The 26753-nt window shown below is 35.7% G+C and overlaps 1 protein-coding gene across 3 annotated transcripts in view; it reads left to right on the top strand.

Annotated features, from left to right (window-relative positions):
* The window catches only part of LOC138703155 (insulin-like peptide receptor), a 722445-nt gene extending 696733 nt beyond the window's left edge, over positions 1–25712 (top strand). For all 3 annotated transcript variants that reach the window (XM_069830809.1, XM_069830810.1, XM_069830811.1), the window contains one exon: positions 1899–25712. In XM_069830809.1, coding sequence (XP_069686910.1) covers positions 1899–6087 — 4189 coding nt within the window. In that variant the 3' untranslated portion in view covers positions 6088–25712. The remainder of the gene's footprint in view (positions 1–1898) is intronic.
* The last annotated feature ends 1041 nt before the right edge of the window (positions 25713–26753 follow it).

Genomic DNA, 26753 nt, shown 5'->3' with positions numbered 1-26753 from the left:
CAGAGTAGAAGAAAGTTTAACTTGAAGACTCGCATGTTATTTGTGGACTATGCAAGGCATTTGAGAGGGTGATCCATGAGAAACTATGGACTATTATGTTAAATAAAGGATATCCAAAACACTTAGTTTTGATGATAAAACATAATATGTATGAAGGAATAATCAACATTGATAAAGGCGATTTTAAAAGTTTTAAGTCAGATTTTATTAACCTAGAAATGAGACAGGGTCCAAAGAATGGTATCGCAGGAATTAGTTGCAACACTTAAAGAAAATGTAAGATGAAATATTGGGGAAAGTAGCATTTCGATATAGTCTGATAGAAACAAGAAAATGTCAAAAGACCAACATGAAATGAAGAGCTGTGGAAGATTTGCTATGGAGTGGAAACAGACGCTGTGCCCATTTCGTAAAGTGAATAATAATAGTATTTTTGTCTTGCACATTATCTCAATTTTTAATAATAATAATAATAATAATAATAATGTCATATTTTCCTTTGTATGAATAACAGAATAGCTCGAATTCTACAAATAGTACGATTATTATTATTATTATTATTATTATTATTATTATTATTATTATCATCATCATCATTATCGCTCTCACCTTCTTTCTTATAGTAACTACCTAAGACGTGTTTTTAATATGTAATGAAATACGTAACTGTTCATATTTATTCGTAACAACAATAATAATAACTTAGTCATTATAATATAGAGTGATTCTCAGAGGGATGATAGGTATCGTAAGAAGGACCATTTTTTGTCAGCAACATATTGTCTCCGACATATCGTTTAGGAGCTACGCGATCGTAAGTTATGTTATGATACAATTAGTTACTTATAATAATGTACTTCCATATAGTTTACAGCAGACGTTGATGTAAGGTTTAAAATTACATGCCGTTTAGAGTAGGTGTTCTCTCCCACATGTGGGATCTCTGAAGTTGGTCAAAGGCAGTGTGTATCCGTACAATCAGTTCCTCTCTGGCGTAAACTAAGATGATGTTCACCACACTCTTCACATGTCCCCAAAGAAAAAAATTAAGGGGCGTTAAGTCAGGCGATCCCACTAGCCACGCAATGAGTCCCCCCTCTCCCTATCCATTGTCCACCGCTTCTCGTAGATGTTGAGCTATGCTCGCACAGCAAGAGCTTCCTTGAACATTATAAATGTTGCAACCCAAACCAATGTACGTAGCTATGCGTTTTAAACAGGGGTGCATACCTCCTAAATGACATATCTGAGAAGTATGGGGAACAGAAAATGTTGTCTGTATGCAACCATACGGCATATGGGTGCTTAAGTTTTGTACTGGGAGATCTGAACAGATCTTAGATCATCTCTTGCTGTTTCTAATGTAGTTTGTTTGATCTTCATAAACAAAAATTGTCTACGTCTGCAGATCTGGAATCCAGAATTATATAATATAATGGTTGAAAAACAAGTGTTGCAAATACACACTCCAAGATTCATCGAGATAAGTGTGCATCTACGGTGGTGGTACATGGTGTATTATTTAAATCAAACTTGCACAATTAAAATGTAAAGCAAAACCATTTCTTTACTTCTTCTTTAATATTAAAAAAATCATTAAATGACAGTCGGAGAGATAGAGAGAGGAGAGTAAATTATATTTCAAGGGAGAAAACAAGGGGTGGGGCGTATGGCCAAGAAAAGGATTACCATGACAGCACTGACTACACGAATGTTAGTAGTTTAAATTTTTTAAGGCACAATGTTTTTTGAACCTATAAGCAGTCAAATATATCTCTGACAAGATAAGAAAGTTGAAAATTTGTAAGTTAATTTATTTTAGTTATCATCTTGTTCGGATCAGAGTTTATCTGTAGTAAGTGATTGTAAATTATAGAATGTTTTTTTGTTTCTTTCAGATATTCGTATTTGGGACGGCGATGTGTAACGGAGGAGCAGTGCCAGGAGTTGCAGGTTATCCATCCTCTTGGTGCGGGTTATGCGAACCTGCAAGACGATGGAAATCGAAGCTGGCCCTTCAACGGAACGTGTGTGGGTCAGTGTCCTCCAGGATACGAGAAAGTGAACAATGGCACTATTACAATAGGCTGCCAACCCTGCCAAGGACGATGCAGTCACGAGTGTTATGGTGGACTTGTCAGCAGCATTGCAGAAGCTCAAAATCTCCGAGGATGTACCACCATAACTAAATCATTAGAGATATCAATAAGTGGTTCCGGAAACCATATCGTCAGAGAATTGGAAGAGAATCTTGCTGCCATAGAAGAGATTATGGGGTATCTTAAGGTTTCACGCTCCTTTCCTCTGACGTCACTTAATTTTCTAAAAAATCTTAGAAAAATTCACGGCACTTCACTTGAAGATAATAGGTATTCTTTACTAGTTCTCGAGAACCAGAATCTTCAAGAACTGTGGAACTGGACGTCAAGACAGCATGACTTGAAAATACTCAATGGTTACTTTAAATTCCATTACAATCCCAAACTTTGCTTGTCTGAGATAGAGGAGTTGCAAGTGAAATCAGGAGCACCAAACTACACAAATTTTGATGTTGCGCGTGAATCCAACGGTGACAAAGTGGCTTGTAAGGTCGTCCCTCTTTCTGCTAACGCAACTGTCAAATCTTCTACTAGTGTTTTAATAGAATGGGAGACTCACCTGGCCCCTAGTTCTGTCTTGGGGTACATGGTGTACTACATAGAAGCTCCAGAACAAAATGTGACGGAACACGACGGTTTGGATGCTTGTGGAAACTATGGCTGGCGTGTAATAGATGTTCCATATGACACATATGCACCTCACACAGGAAATCTGGTACAATTTCTTCCACATCTCGAGCCATTTACGCAGTATGCTTTCTATGTCCAGACGTACACAAAGACTAACACGGGTGGTCAGAGCAAAATAAAGTACTTCAGAACATTACCAGACAGGCCATCTGTTCCGAAGGATATCCATGCATTTTCAAATTCCAGCTCTACGATATGTCTACGCTGGCAACATCCCGAACATCCAAATGGAATACTCACTCACTATCTTGTGGCTGGCGTGTGGCAGCGAGATGACCAAGCCTACCTACAGCAACGAAATTATTGCGAATATCCTCTTGATCATGTCTCGGATCCCGAAATTCATATTGTATCCTCCAGCACTCTGAGCTCTCAAACCTGTTGTGAAAAATCAGAATCTGAGCCTCTTGTACTGATTGAAGATGAAGACGAGTATAAAATGTTTTGTGGACCTGGTGCAACAAAAAAACATAAGCTATTTGATAACTCCGGTGAAGAAATCGACCCTTGCAAGAATTACTTTTATTCATTCATCCACACCGGAATTCCTGAGCTTAAGGACGAAGAGGAAGACTTCACGAACCACAACAGATTTCCAGTCTTGCCCTCGTCTGCGACGACACCACAGTCTGCATTGGCTACACTCAATCAGACAATAATCAATAGCGAAGGACTGTATGAAAAATTCTGGAAAAAAATAGATGCCAACAAAACAGAGATACTTATAACTCAGCTTCATCATTTCGCAGAGTACACAATTAATGTATTTGCCTGTCGTGCTACTCATCCTACAGAGCTTCAAATTTACAGAAGTGAACCTACAGATTATTCAAATTGCAGTCCAGCAGGACTCATAACTCTTCGAACAAAATATCTCCCCATGGCTGATAAAATTAATTCTGAACTTTTAGCTGCAGAAGTCTCCAATGGAACTTTCAGGACTGTGAAACTGACGTGGAAAGAACCAAAATCTCCAAACGGAATGATTGTATCATATCGCGTGGAACACCAGCGAACAGACAGTGGTACTTTAAACCCTATTGTTAAATGTTTGTCAAGAGAAGAGTACTTAAGAAATGGAGGAGGTTACATATTAAATCATTTGCCTCCTGGAAATTATAGTTTTAGGGTTAGAGCTACATCACTGGCTGGGGAAGGTCCATTCACGAAGAAGTTTCACTTTCCGGTTGAGGAGCTTCCTGTTGATTCATCCACAGGATCTCTGGTTGGTGTTTTGGTCGGTGGTGTACTTGTATTGATAGGTTTCACAGTTTTAGCCACGTTATGGTGGAAAAAGAGAGCAAAAGAAAGAAGCTTGATGATAATCGCATCTGTCAACCCTGATTACATGAGTGCAGGTGAAGCAATTTATGTGGAAGATGATTGGGAAGTAGCCCGAGACAGGTTAAAGCTATTAAGGGAACTGGGCCAGGGATCGTTTGGCATGGTGTATGAGGGCATCTTGAAACCTGGTGATATAAGTTGTGCTGTTAAAATGATAAATGACAATGCCTCTGTAAGAGAAAAAATGGAATTCTTAAATGAGGCTTCTATGATGAAGTCTTTTGCAGGAGCACATCACGTGGTGAAGTTATTAGGTGTTGTATCTAGGGGACAACCAGCCCTAGTCATAATGGAGCTCATGGCACGAGGTGATCTAAAGACTTACCTTCGTGCATCCAGAGAGCCCCCACCACCACCACCTGATACACCACTCATGTTGCTTATGGCTGCTCAAATAGCGGATGGCATGGCCTATCTTGAAGCGCACAAATTTGTTCACAGAGACCTGGCAGCAAGAAACTGCATGGTCGCTGAAGATCTGACCATAAAGATAGGAGATTTTGGAATGACGAGAGACATATATGAGACTGATTATTATCGAAATGGAAGCAAAGGTCTTCTACCAGTACGATGGATGTCACCCGAAAGTTTGGCAGATGGTGTGTTTACGAGTCAATCTGATGTATGGAGTTTTGGTGTTGTTCTATGGGAAATGACAACATTAGCTGAACAACCCTACCAAGGTTTTGCAAATGAGCAGGTTTTACAGTTCGTTCTTGGGGGTGGTTATCTTGAACGTCCTCCCAACTGCCCAGATGTTATACATAAATTAATGGCATCATGCTGGAGAAAAAGACCATCACAACGACCAAGATTCTTACAAATTGTTGGAGATATTGAGGCTGGGAATCATCTGACTCACAAGTTTCAGCAAGTTTCATTCTATCACAGCAAAGAGGGGCAGGAAATGAAAGCAAATATGGCCCAGCAAGATATGGATATGTCATGTGAGGCAGATATTGATGAAATGTTTCTGAGTTCTCCTCCTGTTTCTTTCTATCAACTGATTGAAGACGGTTGTGCACATCAAGCTAGGACAGGTGCGAGTTCTGCCAAAACAGCCCACACTACTAACTCTGATAACAGCTATGTGCTCCCTGGAAATCTTAGAGATCAGAGTTCCCATGATTCTAGTAATCCCCTGGTCAACATGAAACACTCAAGTTCAGTTCCTAACCGACGTGATATTTCTGATGACAGCTATGTTTTACCAGGTAGTTTAATTGGACCATCTGGTCGCTATGCCCCAGGACATGTTCCTGAAACAGAACGCCTTCTTTCAGAGACCTCTTCAGAATTTGAACCACAACATAGACGTCACAGTAATGCAGATACTGTTTCTTCACAGACAGGGTCTCCTTCGATCAGGATGCCTTCACAGCTACCTACTGAAGATGGTTATGTGCCTGCAGAGAATGTATACGTCCCACCAGAAAGTTCCAGTCCAACAACGTCATCGAAACGTGACAGTGGTTCTGGTAGGAAAGTGTCATTTGTTGAATCTGACAGTTGTTTTGTGCCTGTAGAGAATGTACTTCCACGTGATACACATGACACGTCAAGAAAATGTGATCCACGTTTACCCATTTCTGCAGACAGATCACAAAGTTATGTTCCTACAGGAAACGTTAGTGTAGACAGTGGTGCAAGGTCGAAGTCTCCAGTTGCATCTAGTTCAACTGCAAGATGCCTAAGTGAGAGTAGTTCATTTCAAGATAATTTTATTCCTGGTGAAATTGGAGGTGACGTAGTGAGTCAAAAGATTCCAAGACAAGTGTCATCTTCAGTTCTGGAAGACAGTAGTGGTTATGTGCCTGCAGAAAATCTTCAGCAGAGAATCTCTCTGAAAGGAGACAGTGACAGTAGACATAGACCACCTAACGGCATGGTAAACGGCTACATATCCATTCCCCAGGACCAGGATGAGAGTGAATATGTACCACCATTTAAATAAAGTTACTTTACTCAGTATTTGTCATTACCTTTAATGGGACAAGTTCCAGGCAGGTCTCTGAACATACCAGAGACCAATGTAAATACGCAGTGACAGTTGTAAATATATTTTACTCATGATTACATTTATGTGAACGAGTGTGTATATGTGTGCCTGTGTGTCAGTGTTAATTTATAAAATGTGAAATAGTGATTTCAAAGTCCTTTCCATATTCTTGGGACTTGTTAGTGAAAATTCTGTTCAACAATTATAGTACAAAACTTAATGATCGAGTACAGTACTTTGTTTAACAAACCACCTTACTTCATACTATTTTTTAAAGCAGTGGCATACAGAAAGGCCAGAAATTTGAAATTTAGAAATCCTAGAAATTTGCAAAATAATTTAATTGCTTATTTCAAATTGTAAAACAATTATAAGTTGAATAAAAATGTAGTTTAAGTTCACAATATTGCATGGACTCGGTTAAATATTAGTAGAAAATAATTTAATAAAAGTACAACATTTAACAAAAAAAAAAAAAGTTGTTTTACCACTGTCAATAACGAGAAAGAAGTACGATGTCTGATCACTGTCCAGTGAAGTGTAAGCTAGTTATGCACCGTATACCCATTTTCTTTTTTAAATATCGCAGAAATAATCTCTAGTACTTATGTGCTATTTTTCGACTATGGATTTAATCTTTTTAGTTCTCAAAGAAACGTGTCTAAGAAGCTGTCAGTGATGGTTATTTCTGTTAAATTCTTAATTTAATATAGACATATACTGTATATAAGTATCAAATGTAAAAAAAAAATAGATACGTCACTACTTCAGAGCAAATGAGATACATGAAGAGTGAAAAAATTGAAAGACATGGAAGGCAACAATGTTTTGTATGTATGAAACAATGCTCCTTTTTGTACAGTATTAATTTCTCGTAAAAGCTTTTGAATATTTTGCAGGATGAGTTATATTAATATCATTTACGAATATACCAAATATAAATTTGTTAGTTGTAAGCAAGACTGTTTAAATGAACACATTGCATTACATGGCGATAATGCATTTCGAACAATAATTTTACTTGGCATTGTTACAACTAAGATTCAATTACTGTATCTTGAAATAGTAACCATGTATGCAATCGTGTTTAATCAGGATGTAGTCCAGAGCCTAAATTATAAAAGTATAAGAGAAGTTAAGTAAGATGGTTTGTTAGTTATTTCCAGTTAATATTAATTGTTGAACTACGAAACTTTTTTTTTTCATTGGTCACAAGCTGCAATGTCGCATCTGTTAATATCTCTCAAGTAATTAGAAATTTCAACAAAAATTCATATTTCAAACCGAAAAATTTTAAAATGAAACAATGTCTCTTTAAATTTTACCGTGATCACACAGATTTTCTCTGAACTTGAAACTTATTTTTGTCACTTTCTAGGTAGGATTAAATTTTGCGAGTTAACAAAAATATATTTCCAAATCATTTATAACAACTGTACTATCATACATTAATTTGTTAATACTTTCATATTGAACCATTTCTACCTCTTACAGTCTTCAAACTTTTTGATAAACAGAAAATAATTTATTAAAGAAAATACTTGAAAGATGTGCTTTGCAACTGTGAAAGGAACTGCCATCTGTTAAACTCAGAAACATTCTACCAAAGTTTGCAAGATATTGGAATAAGAGAAAACTCTTTTTTTTAATTGTCATTAGGGTTGCCACCTCTTGAATTTTTTTTTAATGAACATGCTACACGTTATATTCCACATATTCAATGTAATTATCTGATCAGTGTTTGAAATGACAAGTTAACACTTTGTGGTTTTGATTATTATTATTATTATTATTATTATTATTATTATTATTATTATTATTATTATTTCTGCTGCTGCTATTACTATAATAAGTGCGTTGTAAACAATATGCATCACCTACATGGCTTTTTCTGGATGGAAAAGGATGTCATACTTACTATACTTAGGTACCGGTATATAAAAAAATGTTTTTCTCTTCTCTTTGTGGTTTTTTTTAAGAGTCTACAGCCTATTAGTTTCTCTGTGTATAAATGACGGCAAGATCAGACAAGCCTTAATCAAATTTGATTTTTATAGTAATAACAGTTCACTTTATAAAATATTGAATATAAAAATTAAGAAAATCCATTATTTTTTCAATAATACGTTATGAAGAAAAAATTACATATTACTATAAGGTTGGAGATTAAAATGTCCATTTTAATACGTCTGCAAACAGAAATATACACTAGCAAAATGTCCACTTATATAAATGTACATAAAACTTAAATGTCCACAAATACAATGTCCACTTATATAAATGTCCATAAAATTAAATGTCCACCTGGTTTATCTACATGTATGTTATCCTTATCAGCATTGGTCACACATCTCACATCACAGGTGCTTCTTTCCACACACCTCCAACATAATTCCATTTTTCCTTGAATGAAAGTGATACGAAAAGCCATTGTGTATTAGAATGTTTTTCCTTTTTTGTGAACAAATAAGTTAATTTCAGTCATTCTGTCACTCTTGATTTAAAATTTGGTACGTCACTTAGCAATCTCAATAAAACATTTCACATTGTAGTCTTTCTTCTGGTTACCGGTACTGCTTCTGTAAAAATATTATTATGGATAATTTTCCAATTATGGACATTTTTATGGGCATTTTTGACTGCGGACTTTTCCATAGGCATTTTGAATGCGGATTTTTTATACTGGACATTTTGTTGTGGACATTTTGCTAGTGGACATTTTTTATACTGGACATTTTGTTATGAACATTTTTGTATGTGGACATTTTTTACTGGATATTTTGCTCCGGTCATTTTTGTTTGTGGCCATTTTTCCTCTGGTCATTTTGAAGTGGACAATTTAACCTGGAAGCTACTATGATGTATCGAAGTACATACGATATTTCCGTGCAGGAATTCTGCATTACCATAATATGATGAAGAATGGGTAGAACAGAGAAAAATTCTCTCTGGCACCAGGACATGCTGATACTTTATCCACTAAGCCGCATTGGATTCCAGTTCTGATGCCGGATTGAAGCCTTCTCAGTTTAAGTTTTACCTTTCTGTTTCCCTTTGATGGCCTATCCTCAAGTACTGTGTCACAGTGGCACATTTTCCAACACTATGTACAGAGGTGCACTCATTATGAGTGACTAAGTGGCCGGGGTCACACGGAACAAGGTGCCGTCTTGTTATAATATGATAAGCGTAAGTAATCACTTCGTGATTCAAGACAGCTCCATGTTCCGTCGGACCCCGTCCACTTAGTCACTTGTAATGAGTGCAACTCTGTACATAGTGTTGGATACTGTGCCACTGTCACATATTCTGTGACACAGTACATGAGGGTAGGCCACCAAAGGGGAACAGAGAGGTGTAACTTAAACTGAGAAGGATTCAATCCAGCATCGGAACTGGAATCCTGTGTGGCTTAGTGGATAAAGCGTCAGCATGTAGAGCTGAAAACCTGGGTTCGAGTCCCGGTGCCGGAGAGAATTTTTCTCCGTTCTACCCATTCTTCACTAGAAGAGAAAATTGTTCTAAGAAAGTAATTGCTATAGTACGAAGTTTAAGAGATGTGATTAATTCACAACATGGTTAAAATATGGTATTATTATAAATGAAAAAGAGAGAGAGCAGAAAAGATTTGAATTGGACTTTTTCCAGTTCTGTTGAAAAGAAAAAAAAACTTAAAATTGTATTCGAAGGCTGAAGGTTGTAATATCTACTCTCCTCTTGTGTAAGAGGAAGATGATGCTCTACTCGTTTAAGTCATTGGAGATGGTTAAATCCATGTGACTCTCAGTGGCTAAGATAGAAAACGAGCTATTGTCGATGGACAAACAAAATCGTTAGGGGGGATTCTAAGATGACCATAGATGAAAAAGGCCCCAATCCGAAACACCTCTAAAATAATAATGTACTGTTGTGTTTCGCTGACAACAGGTTTCTTTACTTTCTTTTGTCACTTTCTGTGTATAAAGAAGCATTGCTGAAAGTCTTGCATTACATTTTAGTCTTATTATAAAAACATATTATTTCATTAAAAAGAAACCTAGACATGTTCACTTTTTTGTTACTGTCGCAGAAACTTTCGCATATATCTTATCTATTACTTATTCTCTGTTTCAAGGTACAAACAACATGTAGATCAGTTTTTAATGTTAAAATATTTTGCATCCATAAATAATAAATACTTATTCAAAATAATGAAAGTTAAAAACCTGAATCGGACTTCTAATAAATTTTTTGCTCTAAGTAACTATTGCTTACATGTGTGTAAATAATAATAATAATAATAATAATAATAATAATAATTTCAATAAAAATTTCATTAGGAAAACTTCTTAACAAAGGGCACCCAAACTGTTTTTTTTTTTTTTTTGGTCTCAACATTTCTGCAAATATACTCTTCATTAAATAATATAATCGAACATTTATTTTCTGTCCTTCAAGGTAGTATTTCATTATCATTTAGATTAACAATCAGTTGCAGATATCATAAGTTTATATTCCATGTACTAAACTCAGTCTTCCAAAGTGTATGAAACTAATTTGAAGCACTCTTAAATGGAAAATATTGCAGCATAATTTCATAACGGTTTAGCAGGTTCATGTAACCTATTCTTATCTTTGTTTTTCCGCACCAGTAGTTGTCAGTTATTCTTTCAATAGAAACCTCAAGAGCTTAAAAGGAAAGTTGGATCTTTGAATCCTCTCTACAATAAAGAACACTACTGTCTGCATTTTGTCAACAGTGTTCACTGAAGAGATAGTAAATTTCTATGCTGTTAGTAGTCTTCTCTTTAAGAGCTGTTTTTGAGAAGTTTCCCTCCCTCCCAAAAGTCAAGTTACAATTATAAAAAAAGAAAGTGTGATGATATCACTCCAAAATGATTTTATTTACAAGTTCTCATAGTGTAGTGGTTGTTTACTTTTAAATAAGAAAAATGTTATTAAACTTCTGAGCTTCAAATGGCCTCAGATTAATCACTTATTAAAACCACGAAGTGTGATGAAATTTGGAGGTTAAAATGTCATTATTTTCGCAAGAAAGGAATCTCTGTTATTTGTATTCCTTTATTTAATTGTTTATACTTGTAATACAGAGAATCGATGACTACTGCTAAGTCTATGTATATATTCTGTACGCAAAAAATATATGAAACATTGTTACTTGTGAAATAGTTTTTCAGATAAATACACTTGTTAATGTATCGCAATGAAAATACTTTTTCTTGAAAAGAATCTCTGTATAGTTCTGTGATTTTTTTGTTATGTGTTTCTGCAATGAATATTTAGTGGAAATTTATAAAAAAATATATATATACTCATTCATATTTGGTTTATTTCATATTATCTTGTGAATATTTGTGTAATTTGATTTTGTTTTCAATTAAATATGTGTTTATCTGTCATGCGTGCATAATAAACTCGTGTCGTACTAAAGTTAGAATATAAAAGAAGGTGGCAACCCTGATCTCAACAACATGACATTGTTTTGAATCTAAAGTAGCTCATTAAAATGGTTGTAGTTAAAATGTATTATAGCTAACAGTAGTAAAAAATGTAATATAGTGTAATTTATAAACAGAAACCTAGAAGGTTACCAAAAATGTCCACGTGTTTTAATCGTAAAAAAAATTGATGAGGTCTGGTGGAATTTGAATATATTGTGATACAACAGTAATTATATTCTTATTGTTTTCAATCATAACATTTTAGGAGGAGAGGACAAAAAATACGGTATAATCTTTTTCACTTCAGCTGTGATGGAGTGTTACTGTTACAGACATTGGCGTCCATTATATGACTTTGGAGGTTAGTGTCCATGCTCAAAAGTGACGTAGATAAAGTCTCAGAAAAACGTTTTGTTGCAGATAACTTCACAAATTCCAGAAAGGAGGCAATACGCATGATCAGAGAACGTTTGACCTGGTTCACAAGAGGACTAGTTGAGGTAATAAAATTAGCTTTGTTTTGTTGTATGTCTGATCATGCGCACTGTCCCATTTCTGGGACTTTTGTATATGTGCAACAAAACTTTTTTCTAAGACTGTACATTACATGTGTATGTGTGTGTTTTAAGATTTTCATGTTAGATGTCTTAATTCTAAAGGTAGGTCTAATGAGTACTCGAGAGGGCCGGTATTTCATACTGACATTTTTTTTTCTGAACATTTCGTAATGATATCATATCGGTAGAATGAATGCCTGGTGGCCAGCGCAATAGCGTATACAGTTTTATTCGCAATATATTGTATGCAATGCTTAAGTTAAAAAAATAAATGTCAGCAAAAATATGGAGTCAATGTCTCCAACTTAAGAGTAAACCAAGGTAAAATTTTGTCCTGTTTGTCAAAAATTACTATTTTCCGGTTTTTATAATTTAAAAAATTGTTTAAGATCTAAAATATCCCTGCAACAATTTTCATGCTCATAGAATTATCCAGTCAACTTGTTAAGTGTTGGAAGGAGCGGTGTGTGTTTATTACTTTCATCTATATAGTTCCAAATAATGTTAAATTCATTTTTCTCGAATTGGGATTTTTGTACATTTTCTTTTACTAAAAATTCTGCTCTTCCTACAAAGGTTGTAGTAGATGCGTGATTTTTTGTGGATGTTATTCAATGTGTGCTTAATAACATTTGCTATCACGACTTCCTTTAGATCTCGTATTTGATTTTTTAATTTTATTTTTATATACCGGTACTGGAAATTTTTATACTCAATTCCATTAAATATTTTTCTTATTTTCGGGTAAGTGGAATGGAAACCCTTGGCAGCAAGTTTCGTTTCTGAGAGTCTGACAGGTGTGTAGACAAAATTTCAGACAAGAATTTTTTAAATTCATGAAAAGAATAGGTCTAATTTTTTTTAAATGTCGTTTAAATATACAAAATGATTTATAATTCACGGTTGTCTAGTGGCTAGAGCGCTGGACTTATAATCCTGTGGATCCAGGTTCGATCACCAGTGTACCTCTGATTTATAAATCTCCATCTCGTATCATCGCGGGTGTACAATAGACCAGTCCCCTAGGACGTATCCTGGGTAACGAATGTGGCTAATGATAAATTCAAAAGTCCCTGCATTAAATAAATTAGTTAATATGCAGTATAATAACGGTACAAATTTTCAGATCTCTAGTTTGATTGAAATTTCACCTCATTGTACCTTAATTACGACACAATATTTAATTTTAAGTTCCGATAATAAAACTCATTTTAAACTCTGTAAATATAGAAGTACAATGCACCTAGAATTCATAAGGTAGATAGGCCTACAGTAGTACGAGTATGATGTGTGACGATATAATCTAACTTTTCTTTAAGAAAAAACACTGAACTTCTAAAGCTTAATTTTCGGCACTGGAGATAATTATGTACATGCACTTCACTCCAAATGGAATTATTTCTGCTTACATTGACTTCTGCTGAAGAAAATAAGTATATATTTTACACATCGAAATACAAATACTACTGGGTGAACAGTATAGAGCAGAACTGGTTTCATGGCTGGTCGGCCAGCTATGCGCACGGAGGTGGGGACTCAAGGCAGCACGAGGCTTCTGTCACAGTCTAATATATACAGTCACGAAGCTTGAGTTTATGAGGGTCCTAGGAACAATAGACTGTGCAGGTATTATTTCGAATTGTTTCTAATGAGGCGATAGTAGCGAGCCTAGTGGTTAGCAACTATCTATGGATGCATATTTACTACGATTGAGCTTCGTGACTGTATATACTAACTAGACTGTGCTTCTATTCTGCTCTATACTGTTCATCCAGTAGAAACGTAATAGAATTTATAATTCGAGATGTTTTCATGTTTCGTTTACTAATTTTACGAAACAAAAACAACACAGGTCCATGCATGACCGTGAAACGAGCGGGTCCGTGTTCAAATCCTGGTTGGGACAAGTTATCTGGTTGAGATTTTATCCAGGGTTTTCCCCTCAACCTATTACTAGCAAATGCTGGGTAACTTTCGGCGATGGACCTTCATGTAATTCAGACGCTAGATAATCTTAGCAGTTGATAAAGCGTCGTAAAATAACCAACAAAAAAAAAACAATCACAGGTCAGTTAACTGTGAACGAATTTTAGTTTACTAAACTGACATTGCAGATCTCCCACTTAAATGCCTCACACTCATACGACCTTAATCAAGGCCGTAACGTGAAAAATGTTGTTCAGTTGCATTACGTGGCTGTCCTCTAGCCAACACCTCGTGATGTGGGTTAACATTTGCGTCATTACTGCAGTAAACTCACTTCCTGAGTCTCGGCTTTCACTATTCTGTACGTAAAACACATGTAGGCCTATCAGTGACGTGGTATCAAAGGAGACAGGGGAGGTAATGTGTACCCAAAATGTAATTTTTTTAAATCTTATAAAATTGTGGGTAAAACTTACTATTTGCTACTAAACTCGCGTGTAAGTGTGAAATTTTAAGTGAGAGATGTTCCTTATTAGCGTCACCTGTCCTTGAAAACCATTATTAACAAATTCTTCAATGTAGTAGTGGTATAACAAAATGGAAACCGTCCTGAATGTCTTTCGCAACTTCGTTTTGAAGAGCAGAACATGAGTGAGGAGAGAATATATGCGCATTATGGAGTTTAGTAAATAATAATAATAATAATAATAATAATAATAATAATAATAATAATAATAATAATAATTCGTCAGACCGACCAGCCGGCTGCTGGCCTCATGGCCACATTCCGAATCAGAGGTGGACTATCATTCAACCATCGCGTGGTTAGCACAATGATCCTCCAATCGTTATAGCTGGCTTTCTTAACCGGATTCCGCTACATATCGTAGCTTCCTAAGTGCATCACGATGGTGGGTGGGGCACCGGTTCCATACACTGCCGAAATTTTATAAGAAAATTTCTTCCCCCATAAGGAGTCGGAGCAGCACGCATTACGCAACGGGAGTCCAGGGCAGGATGCCTTAAACCACGACGCCACGGTGCAGAACTATGAAGTTCAGTAGTATTATTATTATTATTATTAATTTTAATCTTTGCAAAGCGAAAAGTTTTTCAATTTCGTTATTTTTATTTAGGCCAAATTAATAATATAATAGGCATGACTTGCTCTATAGTCCCGTCGCTCTTATTTCCGACAGCCAATCACGTTGCAGGTCGGCTACATTTAAACGTGTGCGTCTTGTCATTCGATGCTGATGACGTTATGCACTTTCTAAGGCTCGATAAATAATATAATCGTCCGCCATTTTGGCTCTTTCGTTGGCGTTCGCAGAAAGCACACGAGGACGTTATTTGCCGCTCAATTATTTGCTCAATTACAGTACGTTTGATTTATTATCGTAGGAGCTACGATATGATAATGTTTAACGGTGCGGCAAATAGATTCCTCGTCTGGTAGCTCGGCAACGAAAGAACAAAAATGGCGAACGATACTACCTACCTAGGCTTTATAGAGTCTTAACGTCCTAAAGCGTAAGCAAAGAGGAGAAGTCACGCCGGAAATAACAGCAACGCGATTATAGTGACTGATATGAACGAAAATCTTTCTTGTACTGTTATTTTTATTACGAATCGTTCCATATTTTCCTTAATTTTAGGACGTAAATTGAAATTTAAATATGAAGTAACTCTACCGAAGTTAGATTTGTCACAAAATGATAAGAGGAAATGTAATTGCTGCTGGTAAATCAAATCAGTGGGGTTATGCGACATTAGTACAGACCAAGAAACAAAATTTGGGCCATCTCCATTTTAAAAGTTCCTTACAACATACTGCGGATGCTCAGTACAAAAAATGTCTCTATTGATGTTACTACCTGAAGTCTGAACTATCTAATCCATCGAGTTCTACTAAAATAACCAATATAAAAATAATTTACGCGAAAGTTGCGAATCATGCAAGAACCTGTAATATTAAAAACACGAACATGTTTCATGCATGCTTACGTAACTTTAAAACCCGTAATACTTTCAGCATCATGCATTGTGTTCACGTATCACTGGGTCCTGTTTCACAAAAGTATAATAAAAAAACTCTAGTAGCTTAAAATAATATGCCTACAGTTAAATTTCTACCCAAGTTCATTTTCAAGTTTCATTAGGTTTTTACTCTAGTAGACCATAGCCAACATGACAATACTTACGAACAGAACATCTAGTATATATATTTTCTAAATTATAGACATCGGCTCCAAGAATTTGAGTGACCACAAGGGTCCTGAATACAATGAACATGTACAATATAATGTAATGTGATACATTAAAGAAAAAAGAAAGTTAATTGTTGAAGGCAAATATAAGTGGATTAATTGAAATAGAGATGATGATGTAATATTTGAAGGGAATTCTTGATAATATTTATAAGGACAGAGATTACATAATCAAAAAGAATGTGAAGTTCCTTAAGATAATTCCATGTGAATTTTGTAATAGAACCTCTACTGCCAAACAGCAAACCAATGACAGACCATTGTTTAAGATGGACGTTGTACTTTTGAGAAAGATAAGGCAGACAAGGTTCATATATAGATTTCTTCTCAATATCAACTTCGGTGGCCTGATTTAGGTTTCTTTCGAAACGGATAGTAGAGTTAAGAACAAGAGCCCGTTTTAAGCGTTCGTTAATAGCAATAATGTCTGCCCGTCTAAAAGAACCATCTGATGATACACAATGTACTTCCTCATGAATCTTCCAATTTAAAGTTTTTAACGATGTCGCCAGAGCATGTTGTGCACGATGATGTCTAGCATTGATCAGCAGCTCGCCTTTAGGGCATTGTCCAAGCACGTGTCCAAGTGTTTCAAGCTCGCTAGTAGCGAGTCGCGGATTGTGCTTAGAGTTCTGCCCGGTAAATGTAAATATAATACAGAGTGATTTATATAGAACTAACACATTTCTTTCTTCCTTTATTTCAAAACGAATGGTGCGAGCCACAATTTGTTACACCTCAAATGTAGAGTATCTTTGGGGGATTACTAACCTCTATAGCAAATGTTGAAAGTTCTTTATTTATTCGGCTGGAAATTCATTTAATGACAAGTTTTTAACGTCAAATTAAGCAAGAGTTTTGATTCCCTGTCACGAGATGCGCAGATGTTTATTCTTTATTCCTTATTGTTGGCAGCTGTTTACGATATTTTGTTTTAGTCACTGAAAATGCAGTACACATTAAATCAACGGCTCTTCTTTGTGAAGCAATACTGGATTACGAATTCAATTACAGCTACTCAAAGGGCATACCAGAGAGAATTTGGTGTTCGTAATCCCTCCCAAAGAAACACAATACTGGGACTACTGGTAAATAAATTTGAAACAACTGGATCTCTAAAAGAATATGATAAATATACAGAAAAAGAATAAACATCTGCGCCTCTCGTGACAGGGAATCAAAACTCCTGCTTAATTTGACGTTAAAAACTGATCATTAAGTGAATTTCCAGCCGAATAAATAAAGAATTTTCATCATTTGCTATAGAGGTTAGTAATCTCCAAAAGATACTTTACATTTGAGGTATAACAAATTGTGGCAGCCTCATTCGTTTTGAAAGAGAGAACGATAAAATGTGTTAGTTCTATATAAATCACTCTGCAGATTATGGTTATTGTTCATGCTGGAGGTATGGAGCAATGTTTTCTAATACCGCATGAAATGACCGAAAATTTAACCTGAAACGTTCACTGAATTCATAAGTATTTTCAAATGTATCAAAATCTATCTTTGTCCTAAATATTCTTTTCTTCTATATTCCACAATAACTTCATCATTGTTACTTGATTCTGAAGACTTTTTTTTTGATAATTTTGTTTCTTTTACTTAAATATTGTACATTAGTAGGCCTAACTAATTTTACCCAGCTATGGATTTGAGTAAACAACCTTAATATTTATTTTATTTTATTTTATTTTATTGAGCTTCCTCAAATTAGAGGCTGCCATTAGACAAAGCATACAAAACAATACAAGAACAAATAGATGATTGAAGATAACAGAGTAAGAAAAAAAGTAAAGAAGTACACAAACAAACAATGGCAATTTACAGAATAAAAAAAGTTGCAAGTAAAGAAGCAATGAAAGCTAATAAGAGAAAGAAAAAAGATAATGTTGCGTTAGTTTTTTCAGTACACTGAATTAGAGTCCATATAGGTGATTTCGTAAAAGTTTGACTGACTCTCTAATTATGAGGAGGGCTAGTTCATTCAGAAACGATTTGTGCAGTCCAAGGGTCTTACAAAATTGAGAAGTTGGGTATCGTTCCTCTTGCTCCAAACATCAATCCCGTAACTCTGATATCGTGAAGTTGGTATTTATCTTTATAATACGGGATGGTTGGAACGTAAATTGCTCGTTTCTCCTCATGTACGTCTTCAGGCTGTCCTTTACAGGTTTCAAACCTGATGGTGGGGTCGATTATCATACCCTGAGACAGGGATTCGCTAATGGTGATTATGTCAATGCGTCTGTTACTGCCATTGTCGGCAGTTCCGTGGACTTCTTCATAGACGGTGTAAAGTAAAATACCATAGTAAAAAAAAAAACAAAGTAAATTAGAGTTTCTCATAGGCTAGTAGTTACGATAGTAATTATTTTTACCCTGGTAGTTACATGAAACAGTTCAATAAATATCATAGTAGGAAGAAAATTCCTATAGTAATTATTTATCTGTAGACTAGTAGTTACATGAGAAACAATCCAGGAAACTAGCCTAGTAATAACGAAGATTTACTAATACCTACCATACTGTAGTAAACTTTTATGAAACAGGCCCTGGGTATTAGATTAACAATATTTTTCACTCTACGCCACTGCTTGTGTCTTATTCCCATTCATTCTGTTCTGCCAAGAGCCTTCATCTTCTGCATGCATTCGATCGAAAGTGAAATTGAGACTTTTTGCAACATTATAAGTGATCAGAAGTTTCTTCTGTTAAATGTAGTCCACATTTTCAGAATAGATTCATGATTTAAGAACTGACCGCTGGAATGCAGGTTGTTATGGCCGGCTGTGTCCGGTTCGTTTCAGATAAACTGGTTTACAAAGTTGCAAGTTCGTCAGCGTAACACTTAAATGTGCGCAAAACACATACGGAATGAATGTATGAATTTATACAGGACAGTTTTCTAAATACTAAGCCAGTAGCTCTAATTCGGTAACTAAATCTGCTGCTATAACGCGTATCTTGAAAGTTGATAATTACCGTTTTTTATTACTAAATTAGTTAAAATAACATGGTATCTTATTTAAAATACAGTCTATTTTATTAGAATCCATAAAATTGCTTTGATACATTTCTTTCAATGTGCGAAAGCATGGAATGTCGAAATTCTAGATAAAGACAGTCGATATTTTATAAATGTTTATGCTCAACCATGCCGAAATGTAGTAATTATACACCTGGTAGCAGTCCTTTAATGCATGTCATTAAAGTACACCTCATTAAAGTACAGGTGTTCAGTCAGCTTTGTACCGTTATAAAACCTCAGCCAATGACAAGTCAGCTTTGTACCGTTATAAAACCGCAAGTATCGATTATTCTCGGATATGCAATCGAAAGAGAATTAGCGAAAAGTCACGGAGGCTGGAAATCCAATACTGTCGCAGAAGGTTATGTTCTGTTACTATAATAATTAGAGTTAATTGTAAATAATATTCAAATAAATTCAATTTGTCATCTCGTTTTTCAATTATAAATCAATTTTCAGGTTATACCAGAGTAATATTCATCTTATTCTGTGCCAAGGTCAATGAAATTCGGCCTCGGAAAATATCAATACTTTCGCGTCTGCGCTCATCTCACAATTCAGGTCAATTCGCACATAACCATAATTTTTAATACTTTCAAGTTAGAAATATGGTCGAGCATAAAAAGTCGTATGAAACTTGCCTATAATGGTAATTAAGACGCTCGTATGAAAATTATGAAACTCGCTTGCGCTCGTTTCATAAACAATCATACTTGCGTCTTAATTACTACCATTATAGGCTCGTTGCATAATGTACTATTAAACATACGAATTTTGCTGTTTACGTAGGTGATACTTCTCGAAAAATCAATAATAATAATAATAATAATAATAACAATAATAATAATAATATCCAAGGATTGACGGGTTCTCATTTTTAATATTGTAAAAGCTACTCTAGAAATCTACAAATAGAATCCCTTGGTCATATGGCGAATAACATTTTTAGTTGGTTGTTTAACGACGCCGTATAAACTACAAAGATATTTTGCGTAGATGAAATTGGCGCTAGCAAGATGGTATTTGGCGAGACGAGGTCGAAGAATCACATGTAATTACCCGACATTCGTCTTCTAGATGTGGAAAACCTTTTAAAAACCCAACAGGTGTTCGGCCCAAGTGAGTATCGAATCCACGATTTTCGAGAGTAGCTCCGCTTCAATAATAATAATAATAATAATAATAATAATAATAATAATAATAATAATGTGAATATAGCCTAACTCAATTCACATGTGAAGAAGCGAAAATGTACAAGTAATACAGTAGTAGATTCAAATTAGCCTATAAAATTCAGATAAGAGCAATGTTATGCAAGAAGTTGACAGTGATAAAAACAGAAATAGAATCCATTAATAATAAACGTTTCGATTCGATTGAACAGAAGCTTCATAAGGGAGAAAAATCATTTTTCAGATATAAAGATGTGATACTCAACTTAAATATAACACATTTAGCACATCAAAACAATTATCGTTTAAGAGATATACCTATAATTTGATGTAGGTAGATGTTAAAGACTAAAGAAAAAGTAAAAATGTAGGCTATAGTCTATTGTAAACCGTCCAATTTATAATGGATTTTATTGCGAATAGCTTTAGATTCTACAACGAAATTTATATTGTCTCTAAAGCTAGGTCACATCGATTTTATACCTTTAAATCGTATAGGTATTAGCATTTTCTTTAGCACGAAGAGCTTTAGGTATAAGTTTCAGTAACGCAAAGCTGACAGCATTTCGTCTTTCCCCTTCTTTAATATTCTTGTACTCGCGCTATTCTGCTAAATGCGTTTAACCTTCCTATCCATTTATATTCCTTATGAATAAAACTTTTCATTTTGTTGCAGCACCGAACTTCATCCAGTAAGATTATCCTACTTCTCTCCACGCTATGGTTTTATCTTTCGGTAACACTGCACTAGGCTACTCAGAGATTCACTTTTGTTACAGTGTTTCCTGAGTCTAATTTTACCAGAGTTAAGGCTGGTTCACAATAAACCGGGAACGGAAACAAGAACGAGAACGGAAATATTTTTAAAATAAATATATTTAAATGTGCATTCACAATTAACGAGAAGCTTGCCGGAGCCCGGGAATGGGAACGGAGAGTTAGCCAAATTTTAACTTTACCGTTCTCGTTTCAGATCACAGTCTTCTAGATTCATTCTGTTGTCATCAAAAAGCTATTTGGTCGTAACTAACGCAGTAATTCAGTAGAATCACTTTCAATATATGCTACGTGTATATGTGACCAGACTATCACGTGAATTGAATTCTTAAATATTACGTGTCTCAAATTTCGAAGTGTCCACACCTGTGGAGTAACGGTCAGCGCGTCTGGCCACGAAACCAGATGGCCAGGGTTCGAATCTCGATCGGGGCAAGTTACCTCGTTGAGGGTTTTTCCGGGGTTTTCCCTCAACCCAATACGAGCAAATGCTGGGTAACTTTCGGTGCTGGACCCCGGAATCATTTCACCGGCATTATCACAGTCATTTCATTCAGACGCTAAATAACTTAGATGTTGATACAGCGTCGTAAAATAACCCAATAAAAAAAATTTCGAAGTTGGTTAACCTGTGTTTGTGTTGGCTGGCTTGTACTCGTGAAAGAATGCCGTTGGTCAAGTATACGCAAATAACATCAGAATGCGTAATATCGACTTTACATATCGTTATTAACATACCTATTGACATACCTATTCTCGGTTTATTGTGAATCAAAAATCTTCACGTTCACGTTCTTCGCTTCCCGTTCTCGTTTCCGGTTTATTGTGGACCAGCCTTAACCGTTCTTATTAGTGAATAATAAAAAATCCTTCCTTGCGAAGGGATGTAAAGCTAGGGAGGCTCGTGTTATAGATTTACGGCGAACCACGTCCATAAATGATAGAACCTCGGGCAGACAATTCCTCGCCCATATCAAAATTAAACTGTAGTAGTCGTCAATTTTACCTTATTAAATTATCTGTGCTTCCACCTTAGTAATGGAGTTTCTGACACTGCGACCGCTGGTGATCCATAATGGGATGGGATATTCACAGCGAATTTTTGGTAGGGTGTACCAGTCCTCTCCTAATACTTATATCTAACCAAATCTAACTTAAACGTAGGACAACACAAACACCCAGGTCATACATACCAAGGAAGAATTTCTAACCGAGATAAAATCCCTTGGCAGAGTCGGGAATCGAACCCGAAACCTCCTGGTCAGGAGCCAGTGTCGGTAACCACTAGACAAAGAGACTGCCCTATTAATATAATACACGAAGGTATTTAATCGATCTATGTTAGCAAGCATCTATTTTCGTCATTCTTCATTAAATTTCCCTCTTTTATCATTGACTCAAGCGCCTACCGCCATAGGAGTAAAGTACACGAAAATTGTAGTGTTAGCGCGTTGGGCTAATAAGCGAAGGGGCCCGGATTCAAATCCCGCTTCACCCTGAATTTAAAATTCGTGTTAGGTAAGCCCTTGATTCAGCCAACACAGGAATTTTCTCCGGGTACTCCAGGTTCCCCTGATATCCCAACAATTCTCCATAACCATAATTCGTTACGAACGCGACATAGACTCTGGTGGTGCACTCTGGATAGTTTCTGACGAACTAAGTGGTCTATATTTCTAGCGAAATCTGAGCACATATACAGTCGGGGAGAATAAGGCAAGGTTAAGGGCTTTACCATTTACCATTCATTTGACAAAGAAAATGGACTACTGGTGGAGGAAACGAAAACATCCGATGAAAACCTGTTGAAAGAAGGCCTAAAATATCTGTCCACGGCAAATTCCACTGGGACTCTTTGGGATATGGACAGCCGACACTGTAGTTCAATTCAAACATTATTTTGACGTAATGCAGCTCCTCTTGCCTATTTATATTTAATGCCCGAATATATTTATAAGCATTTAAGTATATAATTATATTTGCCAATATATATTCTTGCCGACCAGCACTTGGATAGCAACTTTTGTATGCCTAAATAGATTAATATAAAATTCAATATCCTACTGTATATATAGAGGGCCTTTGTGAGGGAAAAATCCAATTCTTTCGCGAAGTAAACAAATGTCAGAAATTGATTTCACAGGACTTATTATCGATTCTAGGCAACACTCACCATGATGAGGACATTCATTTCTAATTACATTATCTGATATTGCGTCTTTGTCAGTGTTTTATTTTTGTTACAGACTTCACATTAATCCACCATCACCATAAATTAGATCGAGCAAATTGAACTTTCAGCCTCCATCCTCAGTAGTAAGCAAGCAAACTGCATTCACAAAGTTTTCTTGTGTATCTCACACTGTTAAATCTTCAGCTGTTTTCGACCAGAACACTTCAGCGTTTACTGTTACACTTTCTTGTGGAAGAGTATTATGAACACATCCAACAATAGTTATTTCTTTGTGCACAGCAGATTAGAAAATAAAACTCTAGATGCTAAATGATCATGTAGCTGTGGTGCTGTTTCTGATTTATTATAGCACGCGCGGAAATTTCAAGCATAATATGATCCACACTTTCACTGACAAAAAATCAAATAGTATCGCTAATGCAGAGTATTACACATCTCGCGGTATATCTTGAACGATAGCGACCGTTAGATTGAAAGTGCGCAGTATCTTCTGTGCATACGTTTCATTGATTACTACACTCTAGCTGCAACACATCAGTTGTATCAGATGAGGTATGTGATCAATGTTTGTATAGTGCGGGCAATTTAAAAGTCCAGAAGTATTGCTTGGTCGGTCGGCGGTCCGAGCCCCAAACAATCGCTGGCATTCCTCTCCAGAAAATCGCGCCACTCTTTGCAGTCAGTCGTGAGTGAAATTTCACCGGAGTAGGACAGTTGTGTTGTGCATTCGTGAATGAGATTTCATTATAATTGTACAATAGTGATATATTCACTGCGTCGTTGTAGAATACGTACGTCAAGTGCAGAACAAGACAAGCATTTAGAAGTAAATTTCTTGGCAGCCCAGTTCAACGTGAAAAGAAATACAATTTCGGGACTGATTGGAGAAGAAAATTACGTCACATGTTTTCAGAATAAATATTTGATGAAATAAGAGCTGTCTTGGAACATAGTCTTCGAAAATATCTGGTTGGAGCAAGAGGTAGCGCTACTCTCTTCATGAAAGATGTGTTTAAGAGGCTTGGAATACCTACATCTATTATTACGATTGTAACTTTAGCTGCATTGAAAGGATCAATTGCTCTCCTGAAGCATCGCCTATATTCGAAATGAAACCAAGTTCATTAGCATTCTTTACTTTTTTGTAACACTTATCTCTCTAAAACTAGGTATATTTCCACTAATCTCAAAATGTATTTGCAGCTATGTACTCGTAGGAGTTTCATTGTCAAAACAAAATTAACGGTTCAGTGAACTTGTAGACATTTATATGGTTAAGTACTCTTTGTCCCTTGTGGCAGCTCACGAATAGTGAGACGATTTCTAAATTAAAATTTCAGCATTGTACAACACTATTGTACTCTCCAATTAAATATCAAGCACGACTGCAAAACACAACTATGTTACTCTGCACGTGAAAACAGCACCGCACTTTCATGAAGAGGAATACCATCGATTGTATGGGGCTCGAACCACCGCCAAACAATGGTTCGGGACTTTAAACTGCCTGCTCCTACTTTAATTCTAATATCCCCTAACATACAAGGTTATCTACAGTTATAATTTAAAAAAAAAAAGTTCAATGAAGTAGACTTCAGTAAATCATTATAAGAAGTTTATTTACGACAGATTACGACGAAAGAGTTTGTGTAGTTTTGCCCAGTCTTTCTATTTGTAGGGAATCGCTTTTCTAAAATAAGATATTTATCTTTTCAAGCTTGGTAGAACGTTAGATCTATTCAAAGTACTTATATTAAATCTTAAAGATTACAATTCCAATTCATGAAAGCGAAGTATAACTTACCACGTTTCATACTAAATCTGAAGACAAATTTATATCTTAACTTTTAAGTCCACAAAAAAGGAAAAGTAATAAAAATAATTACGCCTTTCCCATGTGTTCCATTTAGTTCTGTTATCCGTCCTCGGAGAAGAGAGAAGATAAGACTTAGCGGGCTTAGGAACTACATATCACAATTGGATCTACCTGATCGTACAGCACCAGACCTCATCTACACCAATCAAAATGTTTTTTTATATATTTTTATATGTGCCAAACCCTAAGAGTATTAATGTTTTCTTGTTCCTGAAGTTTGAGTGTAAACTTGTTATTTGGATGCTATTGATGTAACCTGTTTCTTCAAAAGTGTGGATCTATCGGATGTACAATTTGTGTGGACAGTATATAAAGTGATCATTGTTTATATAATGATTTATTTGTGTTCCTCTCATTAACCTTTCAATACATTCCTCTCAAAAGATAATTATATTTTTATTAAATAGAGAATACAGCGTGATCCGTTTCGGAAGACATAAAATAAAAACACTAACTTGAGAACTGTTGCTATTTATTTTTCAGTAATCTGTAAATACATACAAGGATGAGAATTTTGCCTACGTTAGACTTCTATGTACTATCATTACGCACACAACACAATTCATAATGTGAGACTTATTTCTCCCATGTGTGACGTAACATCTCAGGGGTATTTTTTTTTCAAAAGATAACATAATCTTTGCTTTGAGATCATTAATATCCTTGATCGCTGTGCATAGATATCGTTATTCACAGAACCCCAAACAAAGAAATCGAGTGGTAATTAATTGGTTACCACGATCTTATCAGTTGATGTGAAATGTTATTCACGAACTTATTTTTCCTCAATTAGCTGATCCGCTATCCTGCTGGAACACTATGCCCATGTTGTTTTACTGCTGTAACTGTGGTATGAAAAATAAATGTGATCTGTTTATGGCAAGGCTCTCTATGAACAGTCATCTAAGACTCTTCTTGGGACATTTCTGTCATACCAACGCTTCGGCTTCGAGAACACGCCTATGGCCACCATCTACTATACTACTTTTCATGGAATATTCAAATTGATTTGAATACATTTACCGTACTGAATACGATCCCTCCCCGATCTCTGTTTTCATGCAGTTTTTAATGAGTACGTATTGAAAACGAATTAAATACGGAAGCTGAAGTTTTGAAAGTAGTTATGTTCGTGAACATATCATCGACACGTTAGCATGTTGGTCACTTTGTAGGCCTTAGCTATAAACAGTGTTGCATTTTCATAATGAGACGCATAAAAACTTAATATTCTGGCTGTTAATGAAGAAGCTTTTAGGAAAACACAAGATATTGTAACAACACGCCTTTTCAACATACATAATTGCCCTCGCTGTTGATAAAACAGCTGACACATCAAATTACGATCGTTCATGCGCCTAGCGTACTGAAATCGTT

The sequence above is a fragment of the Periplaneta americana genome, chromosome 7 (genome assembly GCF_040183065.1).
Source record: "Periplaneta americana isolate PAMFEO1 chromosome 7, P.americana_PAMFEO1_priV1, whole genome shotgun sequence".
In the NCBI taxonomy this organism is placed as follows: Eukaryota; Metazoa; Arthropoda; class Insecta; order Blattodea; family Blattidae; genus Periplaneta; species Periplaneta americana.
Note: the sequence above shows the minus strand (reverse complement) of the source record. Positions and strands in the feature narration are given on the sequence as shown.